Source organism: Melozone crissalis, unplaced genomic scaffold (assembly GCF_028551555.1).
Source record: "Melozone crissalis strain CALT ecotype California unplaced genomic scaffold, PUWL_Pcris_2 ptg000013l_1, whole genome shotgun sequence".
NCBI classification, from domain to species: domain Eukaryota; kingdom Metazoa; phylum Chordata; class Aves; order Passeriformes; family Passerellidae; genus Melozone; species Melozone crissalis.
Genome location: NW_026535791.1, coordinates 15650911 through 15678786, shown reverse-complemented (window position 1 = coordinate 15678786; position 27876 = coordinate 15650911). Strand labels below are relative to the sequence as shown.

General features: G+C 40.2%; 1 protein-coding gene across 3 annotated transcripts in view; it reads left to right on the top strand.

Annotated features, from left to right (window-relative positions):
• Window positions 1-407: 407 nt before the first annotated feature.
• AKAP11 (A-kinase anchoring protein 11) overlaps window positions 408-27876 on the top strand; it is a 44681-nt gene continuing 17212 nt past the window's right edge. For all 3 annotated transcript variants that reach the window (XM_054271429.1, XM_054271428.1, XM_054271427.1), the window contains exons 1-7: window positions 408-412; window positions 9809-9909; window positions 15437-15553; window positions 19006-19053; window positions 20483-20617; window positions 21466-21730; window positions 22184-26837. In XM_054271429.1, coding sequence (XP_054127404.1) covers window positions 9850-9909; window positions 15437-15553; window positions 19006-19053; window positions 20483-20617; window positions 21466-21730; window positions 22184-26837 — 5279 coding nt within the window. In that variant the 5' untranslated portion in view covers window positions 408-412; window positions 9809-9849. The remainder of the gene's footprint in view (window positions 413-9808; window positions 9910-15436; window positions 15554-19005; window positions 19054-20482; window positions 20618-21465; window positions 21731-22183; window positions 26838-27876) is intronic.

Here is a 27876-nt window from a genome sequence, read left to right as displayed (position 1 = left end):
CCGGGGGCTTTGCAACGGCCGTGCCCGCGCCCGGGCACTCCCGCGGGAAGGCGCTGGGAGAGGGCAGGGGCCGGGACACGGACAGGGGCAGGGATCGCAGGACCCCCTGGGGGCGTGGCCGACACGGGCCCCGCGCGCGCTCCACCGCGTCCTCGGCTGTTTCCGGGGCGGCCGCCGCTTTCCCGCCAATGGGAGCGCGCGGCGGCGGCGGCGGCTGCGGGGGCGGGGCTGGGCGGGAAGCGTCGCGAGAGCGGGGGCGGGGCGGAGCAGGGCGGGGCCGGAGGGGGCGGGGCCCGCGGTGGCTGGGGCGGGGGCGGCGGCGCCGGTCGGGCGCTGTGGGGCCGTTGCGCTGCGGGGCCATGGGCGCGGGCGGCGGGCGCTGAGGAGGCGGCAGCGGCGGTCACAGCCACAGGTACGGAGCGTCCGCTCTTCTTCCCACCCCTGCAGCCGCTCGCCCGCGGGCCGCCCTGCTGGGGAGCGCGGGCGCAGGGCGGGGCGCCGCCGGCGGCCTGTCACTCGGGGCTCGCTGCCACAGGTCGCCCGGGGCTCCCGGGGAAGCGCATCCTGCGCCGCCCTTCCCGGGGAAGGATCCCCTGGGGCAGCGCAGCTCCCGCGGGCCCCGCCGGTCACCTGGAGCGGGCCGGGGCGAGGCCGGGGCCCCCTGGACGGCAGCGCGGGGTGACGCGAGGGGCGCAGGGGGGAACGCGGCGCCTCGGCTCCAGGAGCGAGCCCGCGGGGTTCGCGATCACACCGCCCCCGGTGCCCCCCTGGGCCGGGTCCGTCCGTCCGCATCTCCCGTGGGGACTGACTGACTGACTGGCTGACTCGTGCGGGTGCAGCCGGAGGGGCGCACGGCGGCTCCGTGAGTTTGCGTTCCCTCCTGCCTTGTTGGGGTTGTGGTCGGTGCGCACGGGTTAAGTGAGTCCAGCCTGTTGTGAACATTTCGCTGTAGAAGTGTCTCCTCTCCCTCCCTCCCTCCCTCCCTCCCGCCGCATGCCCTCCTCCCAGTTCCTCTTCTCCCTCAAGGGAGGAGGAACAAGGAGCGTTCCTCCTTTGCTTTCTTGGCTCTTTTGAGGGGCTATCTTTCACTCTCTTATTACAACCGAAGTTGTTTTCTCTGGTTTCCAAAAGAAATCCAATATGCAAAAGGGAAAAAAAGGCTGAACTGTAGATCCGAATTGTATTTAAAGATACAGCCTTCTCCTCTCTGAGGTATTGCCAGAGTGAGATAGGGAGGAAAAAAATCCCACTTACATTGTCTCTGGAAAAGATCAGTGATACTGAAATAAATGGTAACAATGCTCGAAATTTATCCAGGTTACACTTGGAAGAGTCTTACATGGCTTCATGTTTGTGAGATTATTTCAGAATCATACAGTTAGACTTTAGTGGTAGATACCACCTACATGTAATTAATCCTTGAGAACTAAACAAGGTATTCTCTGGTGAAATTTTCTCTAGGTGGGAATAAGTTTTCTTGAGAAAGTGCTGTAGCTTAGAAAATAATAGCCCCACTTGGTGTGGTTCTGTTATGTACAAAATACACAACTGACTGAAGTACAGAAACTTAAAGTTGATTGCATAAGCCACAGAATCCAGACCAGTGGATATCCCTAGCACATCAAGTAACATTTTTTTCCTGGGAAGTGTTTGAGAGTCAAGACTCGGGACTGGGGGGAAGCTGTGGGTGATGACTAGCTAGTATTGATCTAGGAGAAGAAAATGATGGAGTTTTTGAAATTGCTGCTTCTGTGTGACAGAAAAACAATGAAAGAGAATTAAAACCAAGCAAGAAAAAGAGGACCCAGCCTGTCATTATTGTTTACCATAAATGATGTATTTTGCTCACTTTTGATGTGTTTTACTCCTGTGGGTGTCTGTGGTTAAGACAACTTGTGTTTCATACCTGGACTTTTTCAAGACTGCTGACCTGATCAGTGAAACTGATAAATCATTAGAAATGAGAAATAGAGGAGGAATTCTGCCTGTGTTGTCAGTGTAGTCTTGCTTAATTTGATTTTTAGTAGCAATTATTTGGTAAGGTTATAAATACACATGCAGGAAAACCAGGGAATCAGGCCCAACCAATATGGATTTAAAAAAGGAAGGTTCTGCTTGACCAGCCTGATCTTCTATGACAAAGTAACCCACTCAGATGAGGGAAAGGCTGTGGATGGTGTCTGTCTTGACTTCAGTAAAGAGTTTGACACCATCTCCCACAGCATGCTGCTAGGAAACCTGGCTGCTCATGGCTTGGATAAAAAGTTCATCCACTCTTCTGTGGATGAAAAGCTGGCTGGATGCTTGGCCCAGGGAGTGGTGGTGAATGGAGCTGAACCCTGCTGGAGGCTGGACACTAGTGGTGTCCCCAGGGCTCTGTTCTGGGGCAGGTCCTGTTCAACATCTTTACTGGTGATCTGGATGTGGGGATTGGGTGCACCCTCAGTAAATTTGGTGGCAGCACCAAGTTGGATGGGAGTGTTGATGTGATTGAGAGTAGGAGGGCTCTACATGGAGACCTGGGCAGGCTGGAGCAGTGGGCTGAGGTCGGTGTATGAGGTTCAGCAAGGCTGAGTGCTGGGTTTGCACTTGGCTCACAGCATCCCCACTCCGAGCTGCAGGCTGGGGAAAGAGTGGAGTGGCTGTAAAGCTCTTTGGTAGAAAGGGGCTTGGGTTCTTGTTGACAGTAGCTGAACATGAGCCAGGGTGTGCCCAGGGGGCCGAGAAGGGCAGTGGCACCTGGCCTGTGTCAGCAGCAGTGTGGCCAGCAGGAGCAGGGCAGGGATTGTGCCCCTGTACTCAGCGCTGGTGCAGCCGCACCTTGCATCCTGTGTTTGGCTTTGGGCCCCTCAGTTCCAAAAGGACATTGAGGCATTGGAGCACATCTAGAGAAGGGCCGCTTGTGGAAGGTGTAGAACACATCTTATGAGAAGTGTCTCAGGGTGCCTAGCCTGGAAAAGAGGAGGCATGGGGGAAATCTCATCGCTCTCTGTAACCACCTGAAACAAGGGTGTAGAGAGGTGGGGGCCAGACTCTTCTGCCATGCCTGCAGTGAGAGGACCAGAGGGAATGGGTGGTTGGACTAGATAATCATGCAGGCCTCTTCCAGCCTTGATGATTTTGTGATTCTAAAGGAGTGTTTTCTTAAGGATTTTTAAATTTCACATTTTGAATGAATCATTCAAAGCTCAGTATTTCACTAAGCCTGGCTTTTGCAAATCATCATCAGAGTTCTCTAGGCTGACTCAGGTCCGTGTGCTGAAGACAAAAAAGAATAGTACTTTTTCTTTAAAAGAAAGATGTCTGTGTTTGCTCTAGTACTACTAAAAAATCTCATTTTTAAAACATAATATAGATTTACTATTGTCATTGGCTAGAACCTTTTATTTGAAATTTAATTTTAATAATGCCATATTACATATATTTTAAATTTATTCAAATTTATCATAACCTGTGTGTGTTTAACATAGGTATGCACGTCCACATATGCCTCTGTAGCAATTTAAGAGATTTACTCAGCACATTTACAGAAAAAAGATAACATTTTTTTTTCTGCCAGCTAAGGTTTGTCAATACACATTGACTTAAAGTAAATTTAGGCATGGGATAGGCTTACACAAAGAGATTAAATCCATGGCATATTTCCTGTTGGATTCTCTTAAGCTGATTGTTTAATTTTGCTCCTTACATATATTCAAACAAGGATACATGCGTATGGAAAATCTAGCTAAATGCTTATTACACACTCTGATGAGAAGAGAGTTCTTCAGCACATCTCTGGAAAACTGGGTTTATACATTTGTAGAGTTCTTTGGGCTAGAAGGGTCCTTTAAAGCCCATCTTGTCCAATTACCCTGCAGAGAGCAGGGACATCTAGAGCTGGATCAGGTTGCTCAGAGCTCTGCCCAGCCTGACCTTGAATGTTTCCAGAGATGGGGCACCGACAACCTCTGGACAACTTGTGTCAGTGGCTCACCACCTTCACTGTAGAAGATTTCTTGTATCTAATCTAAACCTACCATCTTCTACTTTAAAGCCATTCCTCCTTGTTCTGTTACAACAGGTGCTGCTAAAAAGTTCGTCCCTGTCATTCTTATAAGCCCCAGTTAAACACTGAAAGGCTTCTGTAAGGTCTTCCCAGAGCTTTCTCTAGGCTGAACTACTCCCACTCTTCCATCCTGTCTTCATAGCAGAGATGCTCCATCCCTCTGATGGTTTTTGTGACCCTGCTTTGGACCTGCTCCAGCAGGTCCATGTGTTTCCTGTGCTGAGGACCCCAGAGCTGGATGCAGCACTGCAGGTGGGGTTTCACCAGAGCAGAGCATCCCCCTGCTTGCTGGCTCCTCCTGCAGCCCAGAGTGTGGCTGGCTTTTTGAGATGCACTCACACATCGCTGGGTCATGTCCATCTTCTTGTGCACCACCACTCCCAAGTCATTCTTCCCAGGGCTGTTCTTTATCAGTTCATTCTACAGCTTGTATTGACACTGGGAATTTTCCCAGCCCAGGTACAGACCTTGAGTGTTGTCTTGTTGAACTTGATGAATTTCATATGGATCCACTGCTTGAGCTTATCCACATCCTTCTGTAATATCCCATCCCCCAGGCATGTCAGCCACACCACTCAGCTTGGTGTCCTCTGCAAGTTTGCTGAGGGTGCCCTTGGTTCACTTGGTCTGTGGCATTAATGAGGGTACTAAATAACACTGGTCCTGCTGTGAGCTGCTGCAGGACACCTCTTGGCACCAGGGGATCACCATCTGGACACTCAGTTGTTGACTACTCTCTTCTGGATGGGTCCATCCAACTAGCTTCTTATCCACTGAACATTCCACCCATCAAATCCATATCTCTCCTATTTGGAGAGGAGGATGGAAGATTGTGTCAAAAGCCTTATGGATGTCCAGATAGAGGACATCTGTAGCTTGTTCCTTGTCCCCTGATGCAATCACCCCATCATAGAAGGCCACCAGGCTGGTCAGGCAGGACTTGCCCTTGGTGACAGTGTGCTGGCTGTCCTGAATCACCTCCCTGTCTCCATGTGTCTTAGCACAGCTTCTAGGAGCATCCGTTCCATGATCTTCTCAGGCACAGAGAAGATCTGAGGTGACACCAACAGGTCAGTAGTTCCCAGGATCTGCCTTTCTACCCTTTGTTAAGTGGATACAATATTTCCTGTTTTCCAGCCATGACTTTTCAGATATAATGGAGTGACTTGGTAACTAGATCAGCCAGTTCTCTCAGCACTCTGGCATGTGTCTCCACAGGTCATATGTATGTTCAAGTTCCTCAGGTGGTTGCAAACCTGATCTTCTCTTTGCTCCTCCAGTCCATCCTCTGGAGAGGTGTGGGAAGAAAGGTTGCCAGTGAAGACTGAGGCAAAAAAGTTGTGGAGTACCTCAGTCATCTCATCTGTTGTTACTAGTTTGCCAGCTGTGTTCATCGGTGGGAGTGCATTTTCTTTGACCTTCCATTTCTCTCTGACATACCTGTAGAAGCCATTCTTATTCTTTGCATCCCTTGCCAAGTTCAGCCTCACCCTGGCCTTCTAACCTCATCTCTGCAAAACCAGGCAGTGTCCTTATACTCTTCCCAGAATACTTGTCCCTGCTTCTGCTGCCGGTTCATCTCCTTCTTGCCCTTTAGTTTGAGCTCAGCTGCTCTTAGTTTGGTCTCAACTCAGCAGTGCCAGTCCCATGCCTTCCTTTCCTGATTTCTTACACCCAGAGATTGGTATCTCTTCAGCTTTATGGAAAGTATTCTTAAAGGTCTGCCAGCTCTGTCCTGCTCCCACATCCCTGAGGACAGTTTCCTGGGAAGCCTATGGATTTAGCTCCTTGAACAGCCAGAAGTGTGCTGTTCCAAAGTTTAGGATCCTGAATGGACTCTTTGCCTGTTCCATGTCCCTCAGGGCTGCAAACAGCACCAGTGTGTGATTCCTGTGGCCCAGGCTTTCGCCAATCTGGTTGCCATGGATTACATCACTTGGGTTGGTGACTAACAGGTCCACTGTTGCATCCCTTCTGGTCAGGATTGTCTTATTATGTGTCTTAAGAAGCTATCCTCCATGCATTCCAAGAGTCTCCTCCTAAAATAGCTTTCTGTGCTACTCTTTCAGTAGATTTTGGGGTGGTTGAAGGCCTCTAGCAGGAGAAGAGCCTGTGAGCATGATGCCTCCTGTAGCTGGATCAGGAAGGCTTCCTCAGTGGGCTTCCCTGGATCAACCGCCAGGCTGACTTAATACTTTGTTTTGTTTCTTTTGCCAATATGCCTCAGCCTGCTCGTGGCTGTTCTTCAGACACAACTCTTCACACTCTATCCATTTCTTACTGTAGAGAGCAACATTCAGCCACTCCTTCCTAGCCTGTCCCTTCTTTATTAACAGCCTGTAGCCATCCACAGCCACACTCCAGCTGTGGGATTTTTCCCTCCAAGTTTCAGTAATGGCAACCTCCTAGCTTTTGTAGCTGTAGCTTCCTAGCAGCACAGAGGCTTCCAACTCCTCTTGTGTATTGCCCATGCTGTGTGCATTTAAGGTGATGCAACTTGCTAAAAAGGGAAAGATGGTATGGGTGTTCAATAATTAGTTGTGTGATCAATTTTTCCCTCTTTTTTTTGGTGTCTGACAGTAGTTACTCAGTAACAGAAAAGTCCTGTTCCTCTTGTACCTGATGCTTTTGCCGTTGATTCCCCTTTTTTGAGTAAACAATAGGAGGAAATTAAATTTAATAGTCAAATTCAATATCCAGAAGTAAAAGCAATTTTAAACGGTAGGTTTTATTTATACAAATGAGCTACTTCCAGGCCACTTTATTGTCAGTGCTTTCACTTACTTTTCAGTTAGTGTTAATGTTTGTGTACTTCTCACATGATTGAACCATTGTTGTATTGAAAATGGATAATGGTTAAAAAGAATATGGTTTTGCTGCATTGTTGGACAAGTGAGACTTCAGATTTCTCTGAAGTGCATGATGGAGAGCAGAAATGCTGTAGGTGGTATACTATAGGTGTATATATTAGTACCTGTATTATTCAAGTACTGAAGGACAGGATGCAGAGAAGATAAAACATTGTGGTGTTACAGTGATAAAGCTCTATGGTTTCTGCCCAGGATTTTTCAGTCTTCATACTGTGATTTATGAGTCTGTTTATTTCATAGGTAGGGGACCCTACAGGTTGGTGTTCAGGTCTCCAGAGTTTAGTAGCAGGTGACACAGGAAAATACCTGAAGGCAGTTTGCAGTGTAACTGTGAACTGCCGTACCTGAGTAAACACTGCAGCACCCAGCAAGGTTAAAAGGTCATCTCCATGGTGTGCTATGTTGGGCTTTGTTAAAATTGCTGCAAGGAGGGATCCATCCAAAAATGTAGAGCTGAAGTATCTGTGTGAAAACCCATCTTTTTCTGTAGATGGCTTTTTCTTAGGTGAAGGAGTGTCTAAGAGTATTTCCCCAAAATGCTTTGGATTTTTACTGGACTAGCCACTTAAGATAGAGCAGTTGGGACAGGTGAAGTGGGTATCTTTTTATTGCCCGATACTGTTGAGTGGATATTTTTATTTTAGACATGTGAGTTTTAGCAGAATCATTATTGTGTTTAGTCTTCTATCCATAGTTTACTGTGAAATTAATTTTTATTTGTATTTATTATACTTACATAATATATCTGTAATCTGTGGATCATGCACCCGACTGCTTCATGTAATTGTCTGAATTTTCCAAACTTTAAATATCCAGTGGAGAGAAGCTGTGTCTAGAGATGAAAATGTTTCAGTTTATTTGCCTAAGTGTAACTTCTTTTCTAAGATTCTAGCAAGTTCATCTTTGTAAAGGAAAGCAGAAATCTAAGTGAAATGTATTCACATTGTACCTAATAATAATCTCATAGGTACAGATGTGCCTAATAATAATCTCTTGCTATTTTATTCTTGAATAAATTTTACTTTTAGAGTTGCTGGTGTGGAGAAAGGTAGTTACTTGATGACACTACTGATCTTCACATTTAAATGACTTATGCTCAAGACCAAACCCATATAAAACTTTATTTCCCATATAAAGGTTAAATACATGCTTGAGATGAGATTGACAAAACCGGCCTGGTCAGTTGTGTGAAGACCCATACTCTGATGTCGTGGTGTTTACTTTCTTTATCTTTGCAGTAATTTTTACATGCACTTGCTCCTTGCCTCATTTATTTTATATAGTGTAGGAGTTCTTTTTCCTGTTTAAAGTGTGTGACCATGGGAAAAGATGAAGTATTAAAACTTACATAGAACTTAAATGTCCCGTTCTCGGCTGTTTTTGATGGCCTGGAAAGGCTCGGGATGGCCTTGGGACAGCTTGCGCTCCAAAGGACGAAAGGAGTCTTCAGGTTTTTTCTCGGTCTTCAGTGTTTATTAATTTTTATCTACAATATTTTCTCTCGGCCTGACAGAGGTCTGCACAGCATGTCAGCCATGAGCACACTGCGTGCCCTCGGGGCGGTCACTTATCTTTATACCCAAAACTACGTATAAGATATTTACGTGTTTTCCCCAATACCTTTCACCCTTATTGACAAGTGCACTTTTAGTAAGAACCAATCCCAAAGTGCCACCACCATCACAGAAGATGGAGGCCAAGAAGAAGAAGAAGAAGGACAGGACACGCCCTAATTCCTCCATCTTGTCTCTCTAGAACCCCCCTGTACTGAAGTTCTAAAACCTGTGTTTCACTCTATAATTAACCTATCCCTTCACCATTTATCCCCGTGGGATCCTCCCATCCTCATACAGGTGTCGTCTCATGTGCAGGATCAAAGTGCAGCCACCAGACACTTCTGGCAACATTCCAGGACCTCCGAGTCCCCCAAGGGTTGTCTTGGTGACTCTGCACATCAGGACTGCTGTGCTGAGATCCCACACTTAAACGCTCACCACATGCTTTCTGTCTTTAACACTCTATATTTATTGCCTTTTTTGGTGAATGCAAAGATGAATGAAACAAACTGGATCCATTGCTTCTGGTTAAAGAGGGAAACTTGAAAAAATACCTTCATAGCTGGTTTTTTATCTTCTTGTTGTTAGAATTAGACTTAGGATAAATAAGGGCAGCTGATTAGAGCAGAAGTTCTTGTGACCTACTCAGTTGAGAGTGCTGGTAAATGCATGTAGTCTGCTGTGTTTTGCCATCAGAGCCTGGGCTGCCCAGAGCAGAGCCAGGGAAGGAGAGTGATGATCCATGGTAGCCTGTGGCACCCCAGGGTGACAGACATGGCTGGGCCCATTGGCTGCCACGGTGGGTGAGCTGTGCATTTGCCTCCTGAGATTGTTGAAGGGTGGTTGCAGTGTGTTGTGTTGTATAGGAACCCACTGAAAAACCTTCCAGCATATGAGCAACAGTGAATCAAAATTTAGTGTAGTGTTCCTCCCCACCCCCAGTGCAGCCTTGAAATTCTAGTTAAAGGAAAACAATGAACCCTACTGCTAAGTGTCTGTATTCTGCATTTCATGCCTGATTTTGAAGGTCATTAAGGCAGTACTTTTTTAAAGGCAGCTGTCAGTATGGATGGTGTGCTGTTTAATCTTTAAATGCTTTTTAATTGTTTTTATTGGTTCTTGTTTTGTCTACTTGCATTTTTAGAGTGGATGTGAGCTAAATGGATATATTTATCCATTAGTATATGGATATATATATAAAGTATAAATTTAGTTTAAATAATAATATTTAGTATAAATATTAGTGTATATATAAAGTTTATGCTAAATATAAATAATATTTAGTATAAATATAAATGCATATATAAAGTAATCAAATATAAATGTTTTTGCAGGCATTTTTCAGCTGTCATTGAATACCAAGATTGGTAAGATCATGGACACCTACGCCAGGGCTCAGGGCAATCGCATGAAATCAAGAATATCTATTGAAAAGGTAATTATATGTATGTAAATAAAAAAAAGTATTTCTGAGCTTTTCAATATAATAAGGAAGCAAGTGAACTGGTTTATTTGGGTTTTTTCTGTGGTTTTTTTTTCATATGTTTTAATTTTGGTAGTTTGATATTTCAAGGAGACAAATTGCTTTTGCTCTGCATTCTGGTGTATTTAGTGTAATTGAACTGAGAGATAGCATCATTTAAGGAAGTGCTTTTGTCTTTCAAGGTGATGTGATAAAATTGTGATGTATTAATTTCCTAGAATTCACCTTGTTTATTAGAATATAGCTTTTATTTTAGAGCAGATTTTTAAAGTAAGTTTCCTTAGATCTTGGTTCTTATCTGGTTTATCCTTGTTTTTGCATGAACGTTTAGGAAATACCTTGGTGAAAAAGAAAATATATCTAGCACTTACAAGGAATATTAGGGGAGATTTCTAATATTGAATTAAGTTTATTTATTGTTTTAAATTTTGTCACTTCAACTTGGAGAACATAAATACTGTTCCTAAAATTTTCTTGCAACTTCTGTAAGCACTTAATAAAGTGAAAGTTGCAGTTTATCCTGAAAGAACAAATTTATTTATCTAACCGTATTTCTCTAGGTAGTTGAACACAGATAAGTAATTTTCTAGGTCTTCTTTGGCTATTAATAACTTCCTTATTTGCAAGTTGCTGCAACAGTAAGAGGAGAAATTGAGCAAGGAAGCATCCTATCACATGAAAATTACATTATTTTATTTCAAGAGCAGATTTTGTTGTTTTAAAGAAACAGTATCTGAGGTATATGTCCTGTTTGATGGCAGAGGGAAGGTGTTGTGAGACAGCGAGGCTGGTAGTCGGTTGTTCCAGGTCCTGACATGGAATGTTAACTGCCATATATTAAGCAATTTCTAATTATGGGTGATAATCTTTCACTTTAAGACATGTGGTATAAAATCTTGAATTTTATTGGTTTATGAGGACTCTCCAGCTCAAATAGAGATCTTCAACTACAGTCAAGAAGTAATTTTGCATCCTTAACCTTAACATAAACTTACTTTAAAAAGACTTTTAAAGTCTGCCCTTTATTTGTTTTTCTGTTTCAATTTACTAATGAAAACAAGTACCACCCTCCCTGCCCCACCAGGTTCTTAGACCTGTGGGTTACAGAAGCATCTCTCTAATAATGACAATGACCAGTGATTCCTCACTGATTGTAGTAGTTGCTTAAAATATTACTGCTGTGAAGTGCTCCATCAATCGCTATTAGGCATTCTGGACTGTGTGGTTCTAGAAACATGAATTCAACCCTTCCTGCAGAGTTCTGACTCCATTGTTTTGATCTCTGGTTGCCTCCTCTTGATGTTTACCTGTGAGGTATCTATTTAGATTATGGTGTGGAACTTTCATTCTCTTAGAGCCAGGCAGCAGGGTGGTCAGAACTGCACTGTATTTCCCCTTCTGTTGATTTACAGAAGATTGCACTCTGATTCCTGTCCTCTTTGTAATACTTTGTCACAGCTTACAGGAATTGTTGCAGTAGTAGCTCTTAAAAGTCAATGCACAGATATGGTGTGCATATTTAAAGCCTTAGTTTCTATTTTTACAAAATTACCTCAGAATATTCAGTCCCTTTAAATCCTAGAGCAGATGAAATCAGGAAGAGCTGCTTTGTTATTTAAGAGCAGAGGAAATGTGACTGTCCAGCCCTGTACTTCATTTCTCTGGAGATTGTGGCATCGTAAAGGTGGTTTGAAATATTAGAAAGCAGTTGTTTTATGAAACATTTCATGAGACCAAATATCTCCTCCAGTATACTGTGATGGATTTGTCGATAATGATTTCTCTATTTGCTGGAATAATGCAAATCTTGGAATTGCTTAGCTGAGCTAGAGGTGTGACAAGAATTTTCGCTGTTCATGTCTGAGCACCTTGACAGTATTTTTGGTTTTCCCCTGGCAAAACTTAGTAAATTTGAAATCTGTCCTTGTGAATAAAATAGGATTTCTGGCAGGAATTTATGTGAGGAAAGAATACTAAGTCCTAGAGGCCTACCAAGTAGAGCTTTACAGATTGCTTGGGTGTTCTTTGCCCATATTTTGATGTACACTGGAAGTGTAGTAGTTACAAAAAAAATTATTTCATTGAAGATGACATCTTGTCCTTGCCTAAACTGAGCTGATAGTCTTGGGAGCTTGCTAGTTTTCAGTTTTTGATGTGGTTGTGTCTTCTAGTTCGGGATTGTGAGAGAACTTGCATCACTATCTTTTGGATAGAAGGATTTCTCTGAAATTTAGGGTCCAGTCCCCTGCTGGCACAAGCACAATTTTGATAATGATAAGAATATCAAAAGCTTGCTAAATATAGCCTCTCAGTTAATGAGGGCTTTAAAACACCTCCCCCCAAACCTACTGCTGGTTTTGTCTTTTTGAACCACACTGCAGTAATAACTAAGACTTTAAAATTTGAGGCTGAAGCTACTCACAGCAAATTTTTATCTGTTTGCTTACGGATTTCCTTATTTTTCTGCTTGAATAATTTCAATTCCTTTGCTGATGTTCACCTTTCTTAATTTTTTACAATTGATGATCTTTTAGCCTTGGTGTTTGGAAACTGTGTAAACTAAGGTTTTAGTCTGCTTCTGTATGAAAGCCTCTGCATTCCAGTGATTATCCTCCATAGTCCTACTTTCTCTGCTTGTTATGAGTTAATCTTCTTTTTACATGTGGATAATACTGTATGTGCACTTACACAGGATGTCCTTCTCAATGACACTGATGTCAGTTCTTTCACTAAAGGATGCATGTTTGCTATTTTCAGTGCAGTGTCATATAGACCATTCAATCATTGCTATGCCATGATCAAGAAATCGATTAAGGTATTTTATTTCCCAGGTTGTGAACTTGCAATTCAATTTTAAAGCTTGCTTTTAGTTTATAAGGACATAACTTTGTGTTTCTTATGGCTGTTTTTTATAAACAGTTGTGCTGAGCAAGTTCTTTCTGTATGATTTGTTGTTCTCCTTCTTAGCTGATGACACCTGCTTATTTCAAATTATCAACAGTCTTTATTTTATATTTACTTTTTTTTTCCTCATTAAGTTTATTAATGATGATGATGCTTGACATCAGTCTCAAGATAAATTTTGAAGAAATTGCTTACTGACCTATATCAACTCTTCTTAAAACTCTCCTTTTATTATCTCCATCCAGGCAGTCTTCATTTCCAAATCCAGCTCTTTTAGGTAATTCTGTCTTTGTCTGGTTTTGTTAATGCTTCATATATTTAGGTGATCTACAGAAGTCCAGGTAGATGAAGATTTTTTCCTCTGTGTATGTAGTGTGCCTGTTAATTTCCATATGGTTATTATTTTCACTTTCTGAGGTTTTTTAATATTCATTAATATGATCTGAAAAACATATGTCACTTTACTCCTCCTCATTTTAGCTATGGATATTTTATCTCCTCAGTTGTATAGTGTCACCATGGGCTACCAGAAGTGCATATAGTCTTGGATGGTGGTCCTTCCAGACCTTAGGGAGATTTTTCCAGTTGTTTCATCTTTCTTCTTCTCCCACTTCAACTTAATATTCTCCAAAATGTTGAATTGTCCTTCACCTCAGTAGTTCCTCATACCATGCTCTGGTTTTTAGTTACCCATTCTGCCTTTCAGATGTTGAACTAGGGAAAGGTACTTGTATATAAATGAGGTGTGCGTAATAGTTTGCAGCTTTAGAAAAGCCAACTAGGGAATAACAATGATCCCTTCAGTGCTCAAACTGGAGCACTGTTGGCTTGCAGAAAATTAGCAATTCGTGTCATATGAATTTCTTTTTTTCCCTAATTACTGTTTTGAATGTTGTGACTGATTAAATCATTATAAAAGCTGGAAATGAGACATTTCAGCATGCTTGTTTGGCTTCACAAATTACTTTTGTACAGGATGAATGAAGGAATTACCAGGGAACAGTCTTTGAGCAACAATTGGTATTGCAGCCTCCTGTAAATTTGGAAGATGCAGAGAACCAGAGAAAGGCACTGACAGCATTCTTAGGAAAGTACAAGGTGGGAGCAAATTGTAGCTAAACATGTAGGGGCAAGGGAATAGATAAAAGTGGAAATTAGGTGAGTGCTTCATTATTTTATTTCAAATGACCCAATAACTGCCTAAAGTACTTTATGAAATAGTTCAGCTGTTACTTTTCTATAAAAGTTACTGTTTTGACCTTGGCTGTCAATGTGGCAGTGTGAGCCTTGTTGGGTAGTATTCTGAAAGGTATTTTGGCAGTTTCGAAGATCCTGAAGTTCTGTTTTGCTTTTGTCTGTTCATTCTAGAAGTGCTTTCCTAATTTTGTGTTGCCATGAGCATAACCACAATGACACTGGCCCCCTGAATTTGACTTTTGACCTAGTAGCATTTGGCTTTCGACATAGTAGCATTTGATGCTGCTTTTTATGCAGAGAAAAATTAAAATCCTTATTGAGGTTTACCTGTAATATGTAAAATCACTTTTTACTATAAAGGGATTGATTTTGTTGTGGGAGTACCATAAATGCGAAATTCTCTGTCCACATTTGGCTGTCTAGCACTTCTGCTGTTGTTTGAGAAGCTAGATGAATTTGAAATACTTCATTATAAGTTGGATATGCTGATTTCTCATGTCATTTTTTAACAGGGCAGTCTTATAGAGAATAATTATTGGGTTAATAATTTTTAACCATCTGATGTTCTTATTTGTCTTCTTAACCTTCCAATTTGCTAGAGAAGATGAAAATTTTAAAAAAAGAAGAGATTGCTGACTTCCTAAAAACAATTCAGGTGATATTGTCTTTTTTACAAGCTGAGTGAACTAGTTTTTGTTGTTCTGTAGTTTTATTTGCCCTCATAGTGTTGGTTCTTTTGTTCTGCTATGCTTTGTTACACTGGTATAAAGTCTTGGATTCTTCAGCCTTTTTGCGTGTCACCATAAAGGTAATTACAGGAAATGTTACAAGAAGTATTTACTTGTAACATTAAGTTACAAGTATTAAGTTACAGTTGTTTTATATTCTTCATGGAATGGGAAAGAGTGTATGTGGATTTTCTTGGGAGTTCTTGTTTGTTTGTTCGTTTTCTTCTCCTCTGACTTCTGAAGCCACCCCCACTACTTCTCCTGGCTAAAATTGCTTTTCATCCTATTTAAGGAAAAGGTGATGGAAAAGTTCCATATAGAGGCTACAATGCAAGGAATAGATGAGATTTGAATTTCTTCTTGGATTCATCTGTTCTTTTTTTCCGTCTGTTCACTTCTTTCCTTTTTTTTTAAATACAGAATGTCAAACTATTTTGGAATAAAAGTATTGTTTGAAGAAAATGTACCTGCTTCAGCTTCATGTCCTGAAGTAAATTCAAACTTCAAACCTGGTGATTTATGTACAAAATAATTTGAAATAATAATCAGAATAGCAGAACTTGTGGGGAGCAGAGAACAGATGGATGGACCATTTATCTGAAACTGAACATGTATTTTTTCTTAATTTTTCTTTTCTTTTTTTTTCCCAGAGTTTTGGTGAAAGTATCCTGCAATCTATGAAGTCACTGCTACACAGCAGGAAAGAGTTATGCAATGTATCAGCAGAGGAATGCTTAAATCAGGAAGAGCAAGATCATTTTATTGAGGTTTGCCATAATATTTCCACTTATATATATTTTGTGGCTGTGGTAGAAAGCAATGTCTCTTGAAACAGTATGTAAAGCTGCAGGACAATAAATAGGAGCAGTGCTGCAAGTTACTGGCCTTAAAATCTATTCCCCCTCTTGTCATTCTTGAATTTAGTCACTGAAGTCTTAAAAAGGCTGTAACATTTCAAGGTGACGTTTCTCTGCTCCAGAGGATTTATGAAACTAGAAAAACCAGGGTGTGTAAATGGATGGCTTGGGTATACTGCATTTGTGAGCACTGCTGTGATTAAGGTTGTATAGATGATATCCTAACAAAGTAGCAGAACACTTTGATTGAGGTCTGAAGATTAATGCTGAAGCCTCAGAATTGCAGGTCTAGACTTATTTTATGTGATTATGAATGATCTGAAAGCTGGACAAGGTCTGGATGAAGTAGACCTGAGAGAATGTGGGACTATCTAGGTAAATCTGAAGCTGTAAGGAGGAATTACTAGAACTGTTTGAGTTACAAGGCTAACAGCTACTTCCCCAAAGGGAAAAGAAAAAAGTAAAAGCAATGTATACTATGTACCTTGTGTTTTGGGTTTTACAAGACTTCTAATTAGTAGTGGACAGGTCTGACAAGGAGCTTAGAGAAGGCTGACCTGAACAGGCCATGCAGAGGTAGGGAGAGCTGAAGCAAAGACAACTGAGGAAGTGGTTAGGGGAGACTGATAATTTGCATAAGCAGTATCAAGAGGCAGATTGATGAGTTAGGGTTGCTTGGAGAACACCAGAGGATGTGTAACTGAATGGATACAGTCAGAGGTTTAGACATTTGGGAAGCAGGCAAGAAACTGAAATTGTGAAGGATGAAAGCTGTGACAGATTAAGGTAAGGAGGAAGAGCTATGCAGTGGAGGTGTCAGCAAAACCTTGTCTTCATCTGATCAGGCAGACCATGCTTTACAATCGATGAAGGTTTTCTTGTCTTGTAGAAAATACCTGACAAATAGCTGGGAGCATGTTTTATATGCCTGCAGTGATGGTCCCTGTGGAGAAAGACAGTTGACTGTATTTAGTTACCATATGAGATCAAGCAATTAAGGGTCCTCTGGGTGAAATGGAAGAGGCTCAATATCCTGTCACAGAACAGGTATTTTTTTCTTATGAAAATACAGGAAAAAGATACTTATATGGAAGATGATGTTAGAAGAACTCAGACTTGAGAAAACCAGAATTTAGGTTTTCCTGTACCATTTCCTTTGTAGCCATGGCTTAAGATAGCCTTCGAATACAGTGTCTCATGCACTTGTTTTTAGTTTATAGAAAGGACTTGTGTTACTGATGACCTTTTTGTTTCCTTGGCCTACTCCCCAACAACTTTTGAACTGATATATTCTGACATGTTCAAGGTATTAAAAGGGGATTTTTTTTTCTGTGAAAGCTGTTGTTTGGCCACAATAAAGAGATCCAGATTAGCCAAGGCAAAAATCGACAGATTCAGTAGTGGTCTCTTTGACAGCTGTCTGCTCATTTCACAGTGTAATATTGCCCTTCATTTGTGTGAAGCTATGACTCCTGCTCACTGCCCTGTCTCTCACAATGAGTTGTCCCATGGGAGAAGATAAGGGTTGGAATCGATATCTTGAGGAAGAGCAAGGGACATGTAAGAAGACAAAAAACAAACACCAATTAAAGAAAACAAAGCAAAACTGCCAAAAAATCCCAAACAGCAACAAACTCTAGAGCTTCTCAAAATGTTTTTCAGAGAACTAGTTTTTTCCCAGGTAGCTTAAATTGTTTGATATTTTGCCCCTTCTGTGAAGTACATATTGTGCTGATAAAAGTTCATACTGTACAGATAAAAAATGTAGAAGCTGAAGAATATCTTGCAGATGTTGAGCAGATGAATTGTGTAGGGGTTGAAGAGAAGGTGTAGGAGTTGAAGAGTAACATTGCTCAAACAGGATTGTTTCACAGTTAACAGGGTGAATACAGTGCTGCAGATGTGTAATTTGTCTGGAGCTATTTGGAATGCTGTGGTGAAGCATTATTTTCTTTATGATCTTGTCATACTGACATAAGGATAAGTGGATTTAAGCAGGAAGATATTAACTGGAATAATAAGATCTTTTTTCCAGCATGAAACCCTATGAAATAAACAAGACAGAATTTTTCATAGTATGATTTCAGTTGAAAATAAAATTTGGGGTTTGTTTTTTTACCCACATTTTGAAAGGACAAATTCAAAGCACAAAAATAGTTCAAAATAGAATTCTGGCCATTTCTTTTTTGTAGCTCTTACAGAGCTCTTTTTCCTCATTAACAGAATTTCTCTGTATGTACAAGGAGGTAGCTGAACCAGTTAATAATATATCAATATAAACATAGTGATGTTCTTTGGAGTAACTGGAATAGCTGCTGCAAATTTCTGAGTTATGGTTTAAAAATTGGTGTATGGCATAGTGCTCTGAAAAAATGGAAAGCATATAAAGCTAAATTTCAAACATCAGTGGAAAAAGTATTTAGTCTCTGTGCTTTATTCTGTATCTACAAAATGGGAGCAAAGCTTATTTTCTGACAGCCTTGTTTTGAAAATAAATGTCTTGTTATTTTTTTTTTTTGAGTATGCAGATGGCCTCTGGATTTGTTGTTAGGGAAATAATAAGTGAGAACTAAGGAAATCTGATGTATGAAGCAGAGTTTGAGCAATGACTGACTCTCTTCAGTCTGTTTTGAATGGTACAAAACACCTGTGTACAGAAAAGAGGGACAAGATGTGATAAAATATCTCACTTGTCCACAAGCACAAAAAACTGAGGTAAAACTGTTATTTCTGGCATACTGTAGGTTCCTGAGCCTGACAAGACTTTTTTTTTTTTTGATAGTTTGAATATTTTAATTCTTTTATGTTAGGGTTTGTTTACTTGGCAATGACGTGCAAACATGTGGCTTAAGTAATCTGTTGTGTTTTGGCCTCAGGCTAATCAATTTACATGGTAAATTGCATAATGGCATTATGCTTTATTCAGTATATCCAAATGTATAACAGTTTGTCAGCTTGGACAGATTTCAGACTGAAACAGTTTTATACGTGCCCAGCCTGAAGCAAGGACGGATGAGCACTGATCTTTGCAAAATCATCTTTATTTTAACAGATGTAATGAGGCATGTATGTGCTGCTCTGTATATACCAGCCACTAGAATAATTCCTGTGTAGTGAGTTTGAAATGTTGTGTATGCTCTTCAGTCTGATCTGACCTTTCTCAGTCAAACAGTATAGCATTCCCATTCTTTATGTATGACTGTGTGCTGCTCTTTGAGTAAGCTGTGCTGCCCTGAGGTATGGTTTTTGTGGCAGTAGAATGAAGCTTTACCTTTAAGTCTGCTGAATTTTAAACTCTTAAATATCTGCAGGAAACAAAAAAAAATACTGTACTTCACTGTACTCTTGTATTTATTTTACAGATTACATTTATAGGTTTTGCAGAAGGGATGGGAACTGCTCACTTGCAGGTACAGTATCTGTCTATCTATATTGGAAAACTTCTTCTCAGTAGCACCTAGATTTTTAGATGGAGGAAATTTGGTGTTTAATTAATGGAATAGATGTATCTTAGGTATTTAAAAGCCTAAGATTTAAATGTCATTGAAAAGTTGAAAGTAATTATTTTAATATGATAATCAGTGTTTTATATATATTTACAATGTTACCTGGGTCAGTCTTTGTATTAGGATGCTCTAGAACAACTTCAGTAGAGTGCAGGGGGATGTTTGGGTGGGAAGGGCCTCAGTTGCTTGTGGTTTTTGTGGGTGCTTTTTTTTTGGTTTGGGTTTTGTTGTTGATGTTAAAAACTTGTGTGTATCAGTATTTTGGTTTGCTGTCTTATCCTTAGTTGAGTTGTGCATATTGATATGGTGCAGTTGCATCTGTGAAGCTAAACTGAACTTTACTGATCTGACTTCTAGCTGTGAATTGCTGATGGGGGTTTAGAAGTCAGTATTATGGTTATGCCTTAAGATGTTATTCTGGAGATTTATATATATATATATATATAAAGGAAATATTATTGTAAAAGGTGGAGTGTAGCAAACTAACAGAGTTATGATGTGCTGCTTTCATAAATTACAGATTTAGCCTTCCTGTGCAATTTACATATCAGTATAATTCATAACATACATGTTCACAGTAAAATTCCATGTTTCTACCCTGTCTAGATCTTAGTAGAGATTGCTCGTAATAGTTTCCTGATGTTTTAAAATGTAAAACAGAAACTTTAAATCCATTTGTGTTCCATATTAGATCAATGTTGCTAATTCTTCAAATTATAATTCTAGATATTATTTCAAGTATGGGTAAGAACTGTTGGATCATTTAGAGTTAGATGGAATGTAGGGAAAGTTGGACAGAACAGGTTTACGGAGATTTGCTTTGAACCATAGGGATCAGTAGTGTTTGGACTGTTGGAAAAAAAATTGGAACTCTTTTGTAAGCCTCTTCTGTATTAGACAAATCTAAAGGTTGTCCAGAGTCATGTTAAAGAAGTGCCTTGCTCATGTTTTTGTGATAGGGAGCTGGAATACTGTTCCAATGAAGGACACAAAGATCATGTAGAGAGAGGTCCATTGAGAACCATCATTAGCTGAGCTCAGTGTAATTGGGTATTTTGTAGGATGTGCAGATGCTTTACAGCACTTTCAAGATTCTGCTTTATGACTTTTAGGCATCCTCCGAGTATGACCTGAATTAAATCTTGTTTACACAATCTTTACATCACAGTTTGAGAGAGTAAGTGAGGGACTGAGTAAGAAATAGGGAAGAAAAGAAAAACTTTACCAGAATTAGCAGCTGTTAGGATTTAGGAGAGGTATGAAATCAATGCCATTGTCATTTGCCTGCTCTTTTTTTGGTTTTGTATTCTCAATGATTTTTATTTAAATTCAGGAATTATCAGCTGTTTCTGTAGAGCTTCCAGATGTTCTGAAATCTCTCCAGTTGCGCAAATTAAAAGAAAATGAGGCTGTGTTTCTAAAAGACATAAAGAAAAGCTTGGCAAAACCTTATGTCATGAAACATCAGGTAAAATTTTTGTGTCTTCTTGCATGTCAGAAGCATTACGTTATTGCCTCCTAAAGAGTTTGGCCTTATTACACCCTGTCTTGCTTTCAGTTTTGGGCCATATTAGCCACATAGTATTAATATTATATTTCTGTTGTTTCATGAAAATTAACTGTGTTGTATTGTTTACAGAAAATACCTAACAAATATTTAATTATGGTGCTGATCCTGTGCTTCTGCTAGGCTATAGTCCCTTTCACTGGAAATTTGGAAAGAATATGAAATTTGTCAACTTACCTATCTCTGCTCTGCCCAGATAGCTTTCATCTTCAGCAGACTTTTTTGTTGAAACAGAGGTGCCCAAAATCAAGGGAATGTCTGGTGTTCATAAAACTCAGTGATCGCTTTTTTAAAAAAAATTATAAATGCTGTTAATGATAGAATTTCTATTATTTTTATTTCTATATTGTTCCCATTACTGCCATGCTAATTAAATTCTTTCCAATTACAAGCATTGCATATAAGATTAAAGGTACCTCAAAGAAACAGATATCCTATAAACTGAAGTATTATATGGCATAAACATGCTCTGAAATACTGTGTTCTTCCACAAATTTTTTTCATGAATTCTTTAATGGATTCTTGGGTGCATGTTATCATGGTTGTGTTACATTATTGCAGTATTGATTTATTCAGAATGCAGACCTTACAAAAATAAAGAAGTCATTCTAGCTATCACTCTACACAAACTGTTGAATTCATTTCCTTGTATTTGAAATATTTTAAAATTATTTGCACTTCATAAAAATGCATTGAATGAATCTCTTGAAGATTGCTGTGTCTGTTTTCTTGTTGCTCTCTTTTTCTAGAATCAGCTTCCTGAAGTCTTTTGTGTGATGAGGCTGTCTCCTTCATTCCCAAGGATCAAAGCTGATTATATATTCACCTTGCTAAGCAAGTATACTGCAGGCATAAGGTATGCAGTGGAAATCAACTCTTCACAAAAACATCAAACAGAGACCACCCATGGAGAAGATGATGACACCAATCAGTCAGTTTCTTCAATTGAGGATGATTTTGTCACTGCTTTCGAACACTTAGATGAAGATGAACCTTCAAAGCTACTAAGTGCTGGTAAGTTCTTGCACACTTGTGGAAGTTGGTATTTGAAATTTAGGCTGTTAGGATTTAATAAAAAAGTAAATGTAAATAAATTGTAATTTATTTTTACATTAATCATGCTTTGTAAAGGGATATTATGCAATTAAAAATTCTTTGTTTTGCTCTTTTCACAGCAGTTTTCCAACTCATGGACAAAAGATTCTAATCTCAGTGTCAGATAGATATCAAATAAAATCTTGTTCTACTTTATGTGCTAAAAGATACATTAATTTGTCAGTAATTAGATTTGTATAATAGGATTTAAAGAAAATGAAAGATTGCTTTAATCATGAAAGATGAGCTAGCGTTTTGCAACAATAGTAAACCTTGAAGTTGCCATTAAATAATCTGTTCAGTTTGCAGTAGTTCTGTGGAAATTCTTGGTTTTGAAGCAATCTCTTTTTACCTTTTTTATTTTTTGTTCAGGTACATGCAGCTTTTCTTCTCAAAACCATCGAGATGCTGCTTCACAGACTGTCCCTGCTCAGTGTTTAGAAGCTGTTGACTCAAAGGTTGTTGCGGGTTCTGCACATCGAAAATCATCTGCCAGACGTTCTACTTTGATAGATATTTTGGGACTTAAGGAGCGGTCCTCAGTAAAGAATTCAGTTACAACCTCAATTTCTGATCCCTGGATACAAAGGAGTTTCTATAAGCCATATAATCCTTCTGATCAAGGTGTTAATTTTTTACGTAAAACATTGTTTTCTTCCTCTCCAGCTGAATCCTCTGAGTCAGATTGCTCCAGCCCAAGCCCCATCATCTTCTTAGATGAAGAAGGGTATCAAAAAAGCTTGAAGGCAAAACTTCAGCTGCCAAAAATTCCAGTAGTAAAAGATGGTATAGAGGATTCAGACTCAGAAGTGAGTGAATTTTTTGATAGTTTTGATCGGTTTGATGAGCTGGAACAAGCCTTGGAAAACTCTTGTAAAATTGTTAGGGATCCTATCCTAGGGAATCCTGCCCAGAAAAGGAGGACTGCACATGAAAAATTGTCTTCTGCAAGCATTACGATGAACCCTCAGAAATTCAAGTTTGATCGTCCCACTCTGCCAGCCAATGTAAAGAAACCAACTCCTCGTAAGCCGGAGTCACCGTACAGCAGCATCTTGGAGGTCCCGGATTCCCCTCGCCCCGTTAGAGCATCAGGGGAGGAGAATGGGGGATTCTTCAGCCCCATTCGAACATCGGCCTTCAGCCCCCTGGGGAGCTGCGGTTCCTCCGAATGCCTGTGTCGAATTAATCTTGCTGGAGAGGGGACAGGTCCAAGTCACCGTGGTGCAGGCTATGACAGCTACTCAGCATATGCTGACAGTGTTTCATGTGAAATACTGGGTTCTGTTCTTTTTTCTGAGTCCTCATCAGAGCAAACGTGTGCAGAGAATTATTCAAAACACAAAAGGGTGACTGTAAAAGAGAAGAGGCGGCAAGCTGCAGATCTCAAAATGAAAACTAGTAAGGAACCAGAGAAGCAAACAAAATCTAAACATAAGTCACTAATGATAAGAGACAGCATTCAAAAGTTTGCAACTGAATTGGTTGAAAAAAGTTTTGGCAGTGCATTTAAGGACCTCCAAAAAGGTGTTTCTTCATGCACAAATGCACTTTGCCATTTGGCTGCTAGGTTGACTTCTTCAGTCTTTCAAATGGCTTTTTATGAGATTGGAAGACGTAGAGCAATCTCGCTGAAGGAGCGTGCCATAAATGGCATAGCAAACTTTTTGGTGAGCGAAGCTATAACTGGTGCTTTGAAAGAATTGCGTCAGGTAAAGAAACAAATATTTAACAACACTGTTGCACGGTTTGCAGCAGATCTCGCTGAAGAACTTGTGTTTGAAGGAATTATGGAAGTATGCCAGTTTTCATATCCATCAACACCTACTGCACAGTCCTCATCATTTGATTATGAAAACAAAGTGGTAAGATCCTATGCCCGAGATTTGTCTGAATCTGTCATTCAGGAGGCATTTATTGAACTATCTCAGGTTGATGTGACCTTCACAACACAAGCAGCCATTAGTGTTTCCATGGACAATATCAAATATGTAAGTGCAGAAAGTATGTTAGAGTCAACACAGACTTCCACAGTTTCTCCTAATTTTAATGATAGGGTAGCACAAAAGCCAATCCAAGACTCCAAGAAGGAATATACAGTACAGCAGGCTCTATTTTGTACCTCTGGTGTTGTGAGTTCAATACCTGTGCCCTTAGCTGGAAGAGCCCTTTGTCAGCAGCAGGTTTCCTCTGATGCTTACAAAGTGAAAGTGTCCACTGTTCCAAATGCTGATGACAGTACAAAAATATTCAAAGACTCCACTCATCCATTTTTCTCAAGCAGAACGAGAGAGGAGGAAGTTGCTTCTTTCAGAAATATTTATCTAACTTCGGATCACGGTCAAAGTACGGAAAGTACTCCATCCCTCTTCTGTAACCAGAATGATACCAAACTAACAAGTAACAGATCTGGAATACACAATAATTCAGAATTACCAAGTGGGTCAAAAGGCATTAATACTTTCTCTGGAACTATGGTAGATATGATAGTAAATGAAGCTTATGAAACCATAACCTCATCTAGAGTAACAAAAGCAGTAGAAGAGTATTCAGATTTTTTAACAAGAAAAGTAATAGATAAAAAACCTAATGTGCAGGGTACTGGTGAAGACACCCCCAAGAGCATGTTTGCAGATAATTTGGCCAAATATGTCATAAAACAATCTGTGGAAGAAAGTAAAACTATGTTATGCAACACCAGTGAGAATTTAACATGTAATGTGAGCTCACAGACTTACAGAGATACCAGTCGAAAAGAACAATGTGTGATAAAGAAGCAAGAGGCTGAGAAACAAAGTAATGTTTCTATAATTGTGGAACAGCAACAGTTGCCTTTGAATAATCCATGTAAATTTCTTACTCCAACTCATTCTGTTCAGTCTATTTCAGAATCTAAAGATTGTTGGCAAGAACATAAAGGAAACAATTTTTCAAAATCACCACCGCCTTGTCCCACTGTGACTTTTGCTAGGCATGTTCTAGAGGACTGTACTGACACAGGAAGCTGCTCAATAACATGCTTAAACAAGCCTTCCAAAAAAAGTGATACCCAGAAACTCTCAGCCGGAGCTTTGAATTACAGGCAGACTGATTGTTTTCTGCATGCAAACAGCTTGCCTTCAGAGATGCTTGGCAGTGAAGGTGCTTTGCAGATGGAAGAAAAATCAAGCCTGAAACATGGAAATACCTGTTTAATGCCCGACACACCCCCACCAACTCCTCTAGTACCATGCCAAAGTAGTTCTGAAAGGAATCTAAGAAAACTGTCCAAGAAACTCAAGGGAGAATTAGCAAAGGAATTTGCACCTGCAACACCACCTTCTACACCCTATAATCCATCCACTGCTGATTCATCTGAAACTGAACATGACTCTTTGGAAAATGAGGAATTTATGCTGAAACTCATGTGGTCGCTTTCTGAAGAAGTGGAAAGTAGTGAAGATGAAGATCATTCTGAAGTGCCTGTTGAGAAAGGGGAGCATTCAGCCAAAACAATTCAGTATGCAGATAGCCTAGCTAGCCACATAATTTCAGTAGCGACTGAAATGGCTGCTTCCCATTTAGGTGGTAAAACAAATGAAAGAGAAGCTGGCAAGGAGGCTCAGTTAGGGATGCAAAAGAAAAGATGTAGATGTACTGCATTTGTAAATATCCCAGAAGAGACGTGTAATTCCTTGTGGAATTATGCAGGTGATATGGCAGGAAAAGTCATCAATGAGGCCAAGAAAGTAGTGAAATCAAGGCATTGCAAGCTGTTGAGGTTGAAGCGGGTTAACTGCCAGGTGGATTGCTTTTATATGAGTAAAGGCGATAAAGATGGTAATTCAAAAGAATGGTGTGGCCCAGTACAGGACCAATGGTTGGGGGAGAGAGATGCATCTGGGCTTCCTTTACCACAAGGTTCAGGCACGACAGGTTTGACTTCCAAGTACCCAAGCTGTGAAAGTGTGACTGACGAGTACGCAGATCACGTTATCCGCCTTCTGAAAAGAGAAGGAGGTAACGCCGAGCTCTTGGTGGATCAGTATGCCAGCAGACTTGCTTACAGGTCTATCAAATCGGGCTTGCAGCAAGCTGCTAGAAAAACCAGATTCAGATGCAGCAGAAAGACATTTCCTGGGCAAAATGCACAGGTAAATGGTAAGCTGGAGCTGATCAAAGCAGGGAATAAAGATGCAGTACAGCAAGTGAAAAGCAGCATTCATCGCTGTGAAGGTCAAATGTTTGAGAGGAGTGTCTGCACACAGAGAACGGAATGTACAGAGTTGTTACATTTTTCTGAATCCCTTGCTCACAGTATCACTTGTGATGTCAGGAAGAAACTGAAAATGTCGGGAACATGTTTGCCGAAGTCTCTCACAGATTCCTGTCTGTATAAAAAGACTGAATTTGATGAAGTCACAGGGGATCTCATTAAAACAAGGTTTTCTAGAACTTTTCTTCCTTTCTCCCCAGATCATAAACTCTATCATAGTACAGGTAATATAAATGAAAATGGCTACAGTGAAGGTATAATTCAAGCTATAGAACAATATGCTAGGAAAGTAGCAGATGATACTCTAGAAATGAGTTTAGGGTCAGCTGTTCTCCATGTGGCTGAAAGCAGAAAAAATGGGGATAAGCTCTTACACACTGAGAAACTGTCTCCTTTTCCTGGAACTGTCTGTAGATGCTGCAGTATGAAGGAACATCGGTACTGTACAGAAAGTATGTCCCATCATCCACCTGCACAAGGATCCTGCATTCCAGTGAGGCATTTTCTTCATTCTGGATTGGGTGGTGCCTGTCAAAATTCAAGAGTGTTTCAGCTCGATATTCCCAAAATTCACGTTGATGTAGAGCAGAGGACAGTGTTTCCTGACAAGGGGGCTACTGCAGCCGTAGAGAAAGCAGAAAGAGAGCTGAGTTACACAAGTCTGACAGCTGACAGTGGTATTGGACAAGATGGAGTCAGTTTTGCTGAAAGCCTTACTACTGAAATAATGACATCCGCTATGACTAATATTGGTCAGACAGTTACTATAAGGTAATATTAATTTTCTCTTATTCTTGCATTTTTTACCAGAAAAAGGATTGTTAATACGAATACGTACTCAGACGGAATGTTAGATATATTTTCTTAGAAAGATACACTTTATGTTCTGAATGCTTTCTTTTTGTTCTTCTGGTTAAATCACTCAGAGCTAGGGAAAAAAGCTTTTTTCCATCTATATGAGGTTGAAACCAAGGATACTATGTATGTCAGCACATATGTTCTAGTAGGTGACTAATAAGTGGAACTTTTTGTTTCAACTTCAAAATAGCACCTACAGTTGTACATACTAGTCCTTACAGGTTTTGTTGATCTATGAGCCATGACAGAATCCAAGTGTGTTCCCCGTTCATACTTCCTCTTCAACATCTGATGCTGGTCACATGAGCCATTGCTTTGTTGTACAAAGACTTCATTTTTTATTATGGCTGTGTTGGGATAGTGTCTTTACTACTAGGAAAAAAAGCAAAAGAAAAATAGCCTGTTACTTTAAGAAAGAGCAACTTACTAAACTACACTTTAGCTTATAAAATAGTAATACATTAACGAGGGAATTGACTTCGAGATTCTTGTGTATTTAGCAAAGAGTAACGTACTGTTTCCTTTATTAGGCTTATAAATAGGAAATATGTTCCACAGTAAATCTGTTGCAAACAACTGTTTCCTCAAACTGATTGTGCTGTGACCATAGTGAAATCTTTTCAGGTCCAAGAGCAATCCGTACCCTTTTTTTTTCATTTTGAAGTAATTTTTACAGTAGGACTGAACTAAATTTTTCAAGGTTTGATATGAAACACATAAATGCTAAGAGCATAAAAGTGGTCTTGAGTATATTGTTGGTCTTTGCACAACAGGGTTGAGTCTTTACTTGATGTGTGACTAAGGAAAAAAGTCATGTGGTGATGTTTTTCTGTACCTATGGTATCAAAGATGACACTTTTATTTAAAAATTCTAATTAGAATATGCCAACAACACAATGCAGGGTTCAAAGGGATACTGTTTATTATTAAATTTGGGGCAAGGAAGCATTAT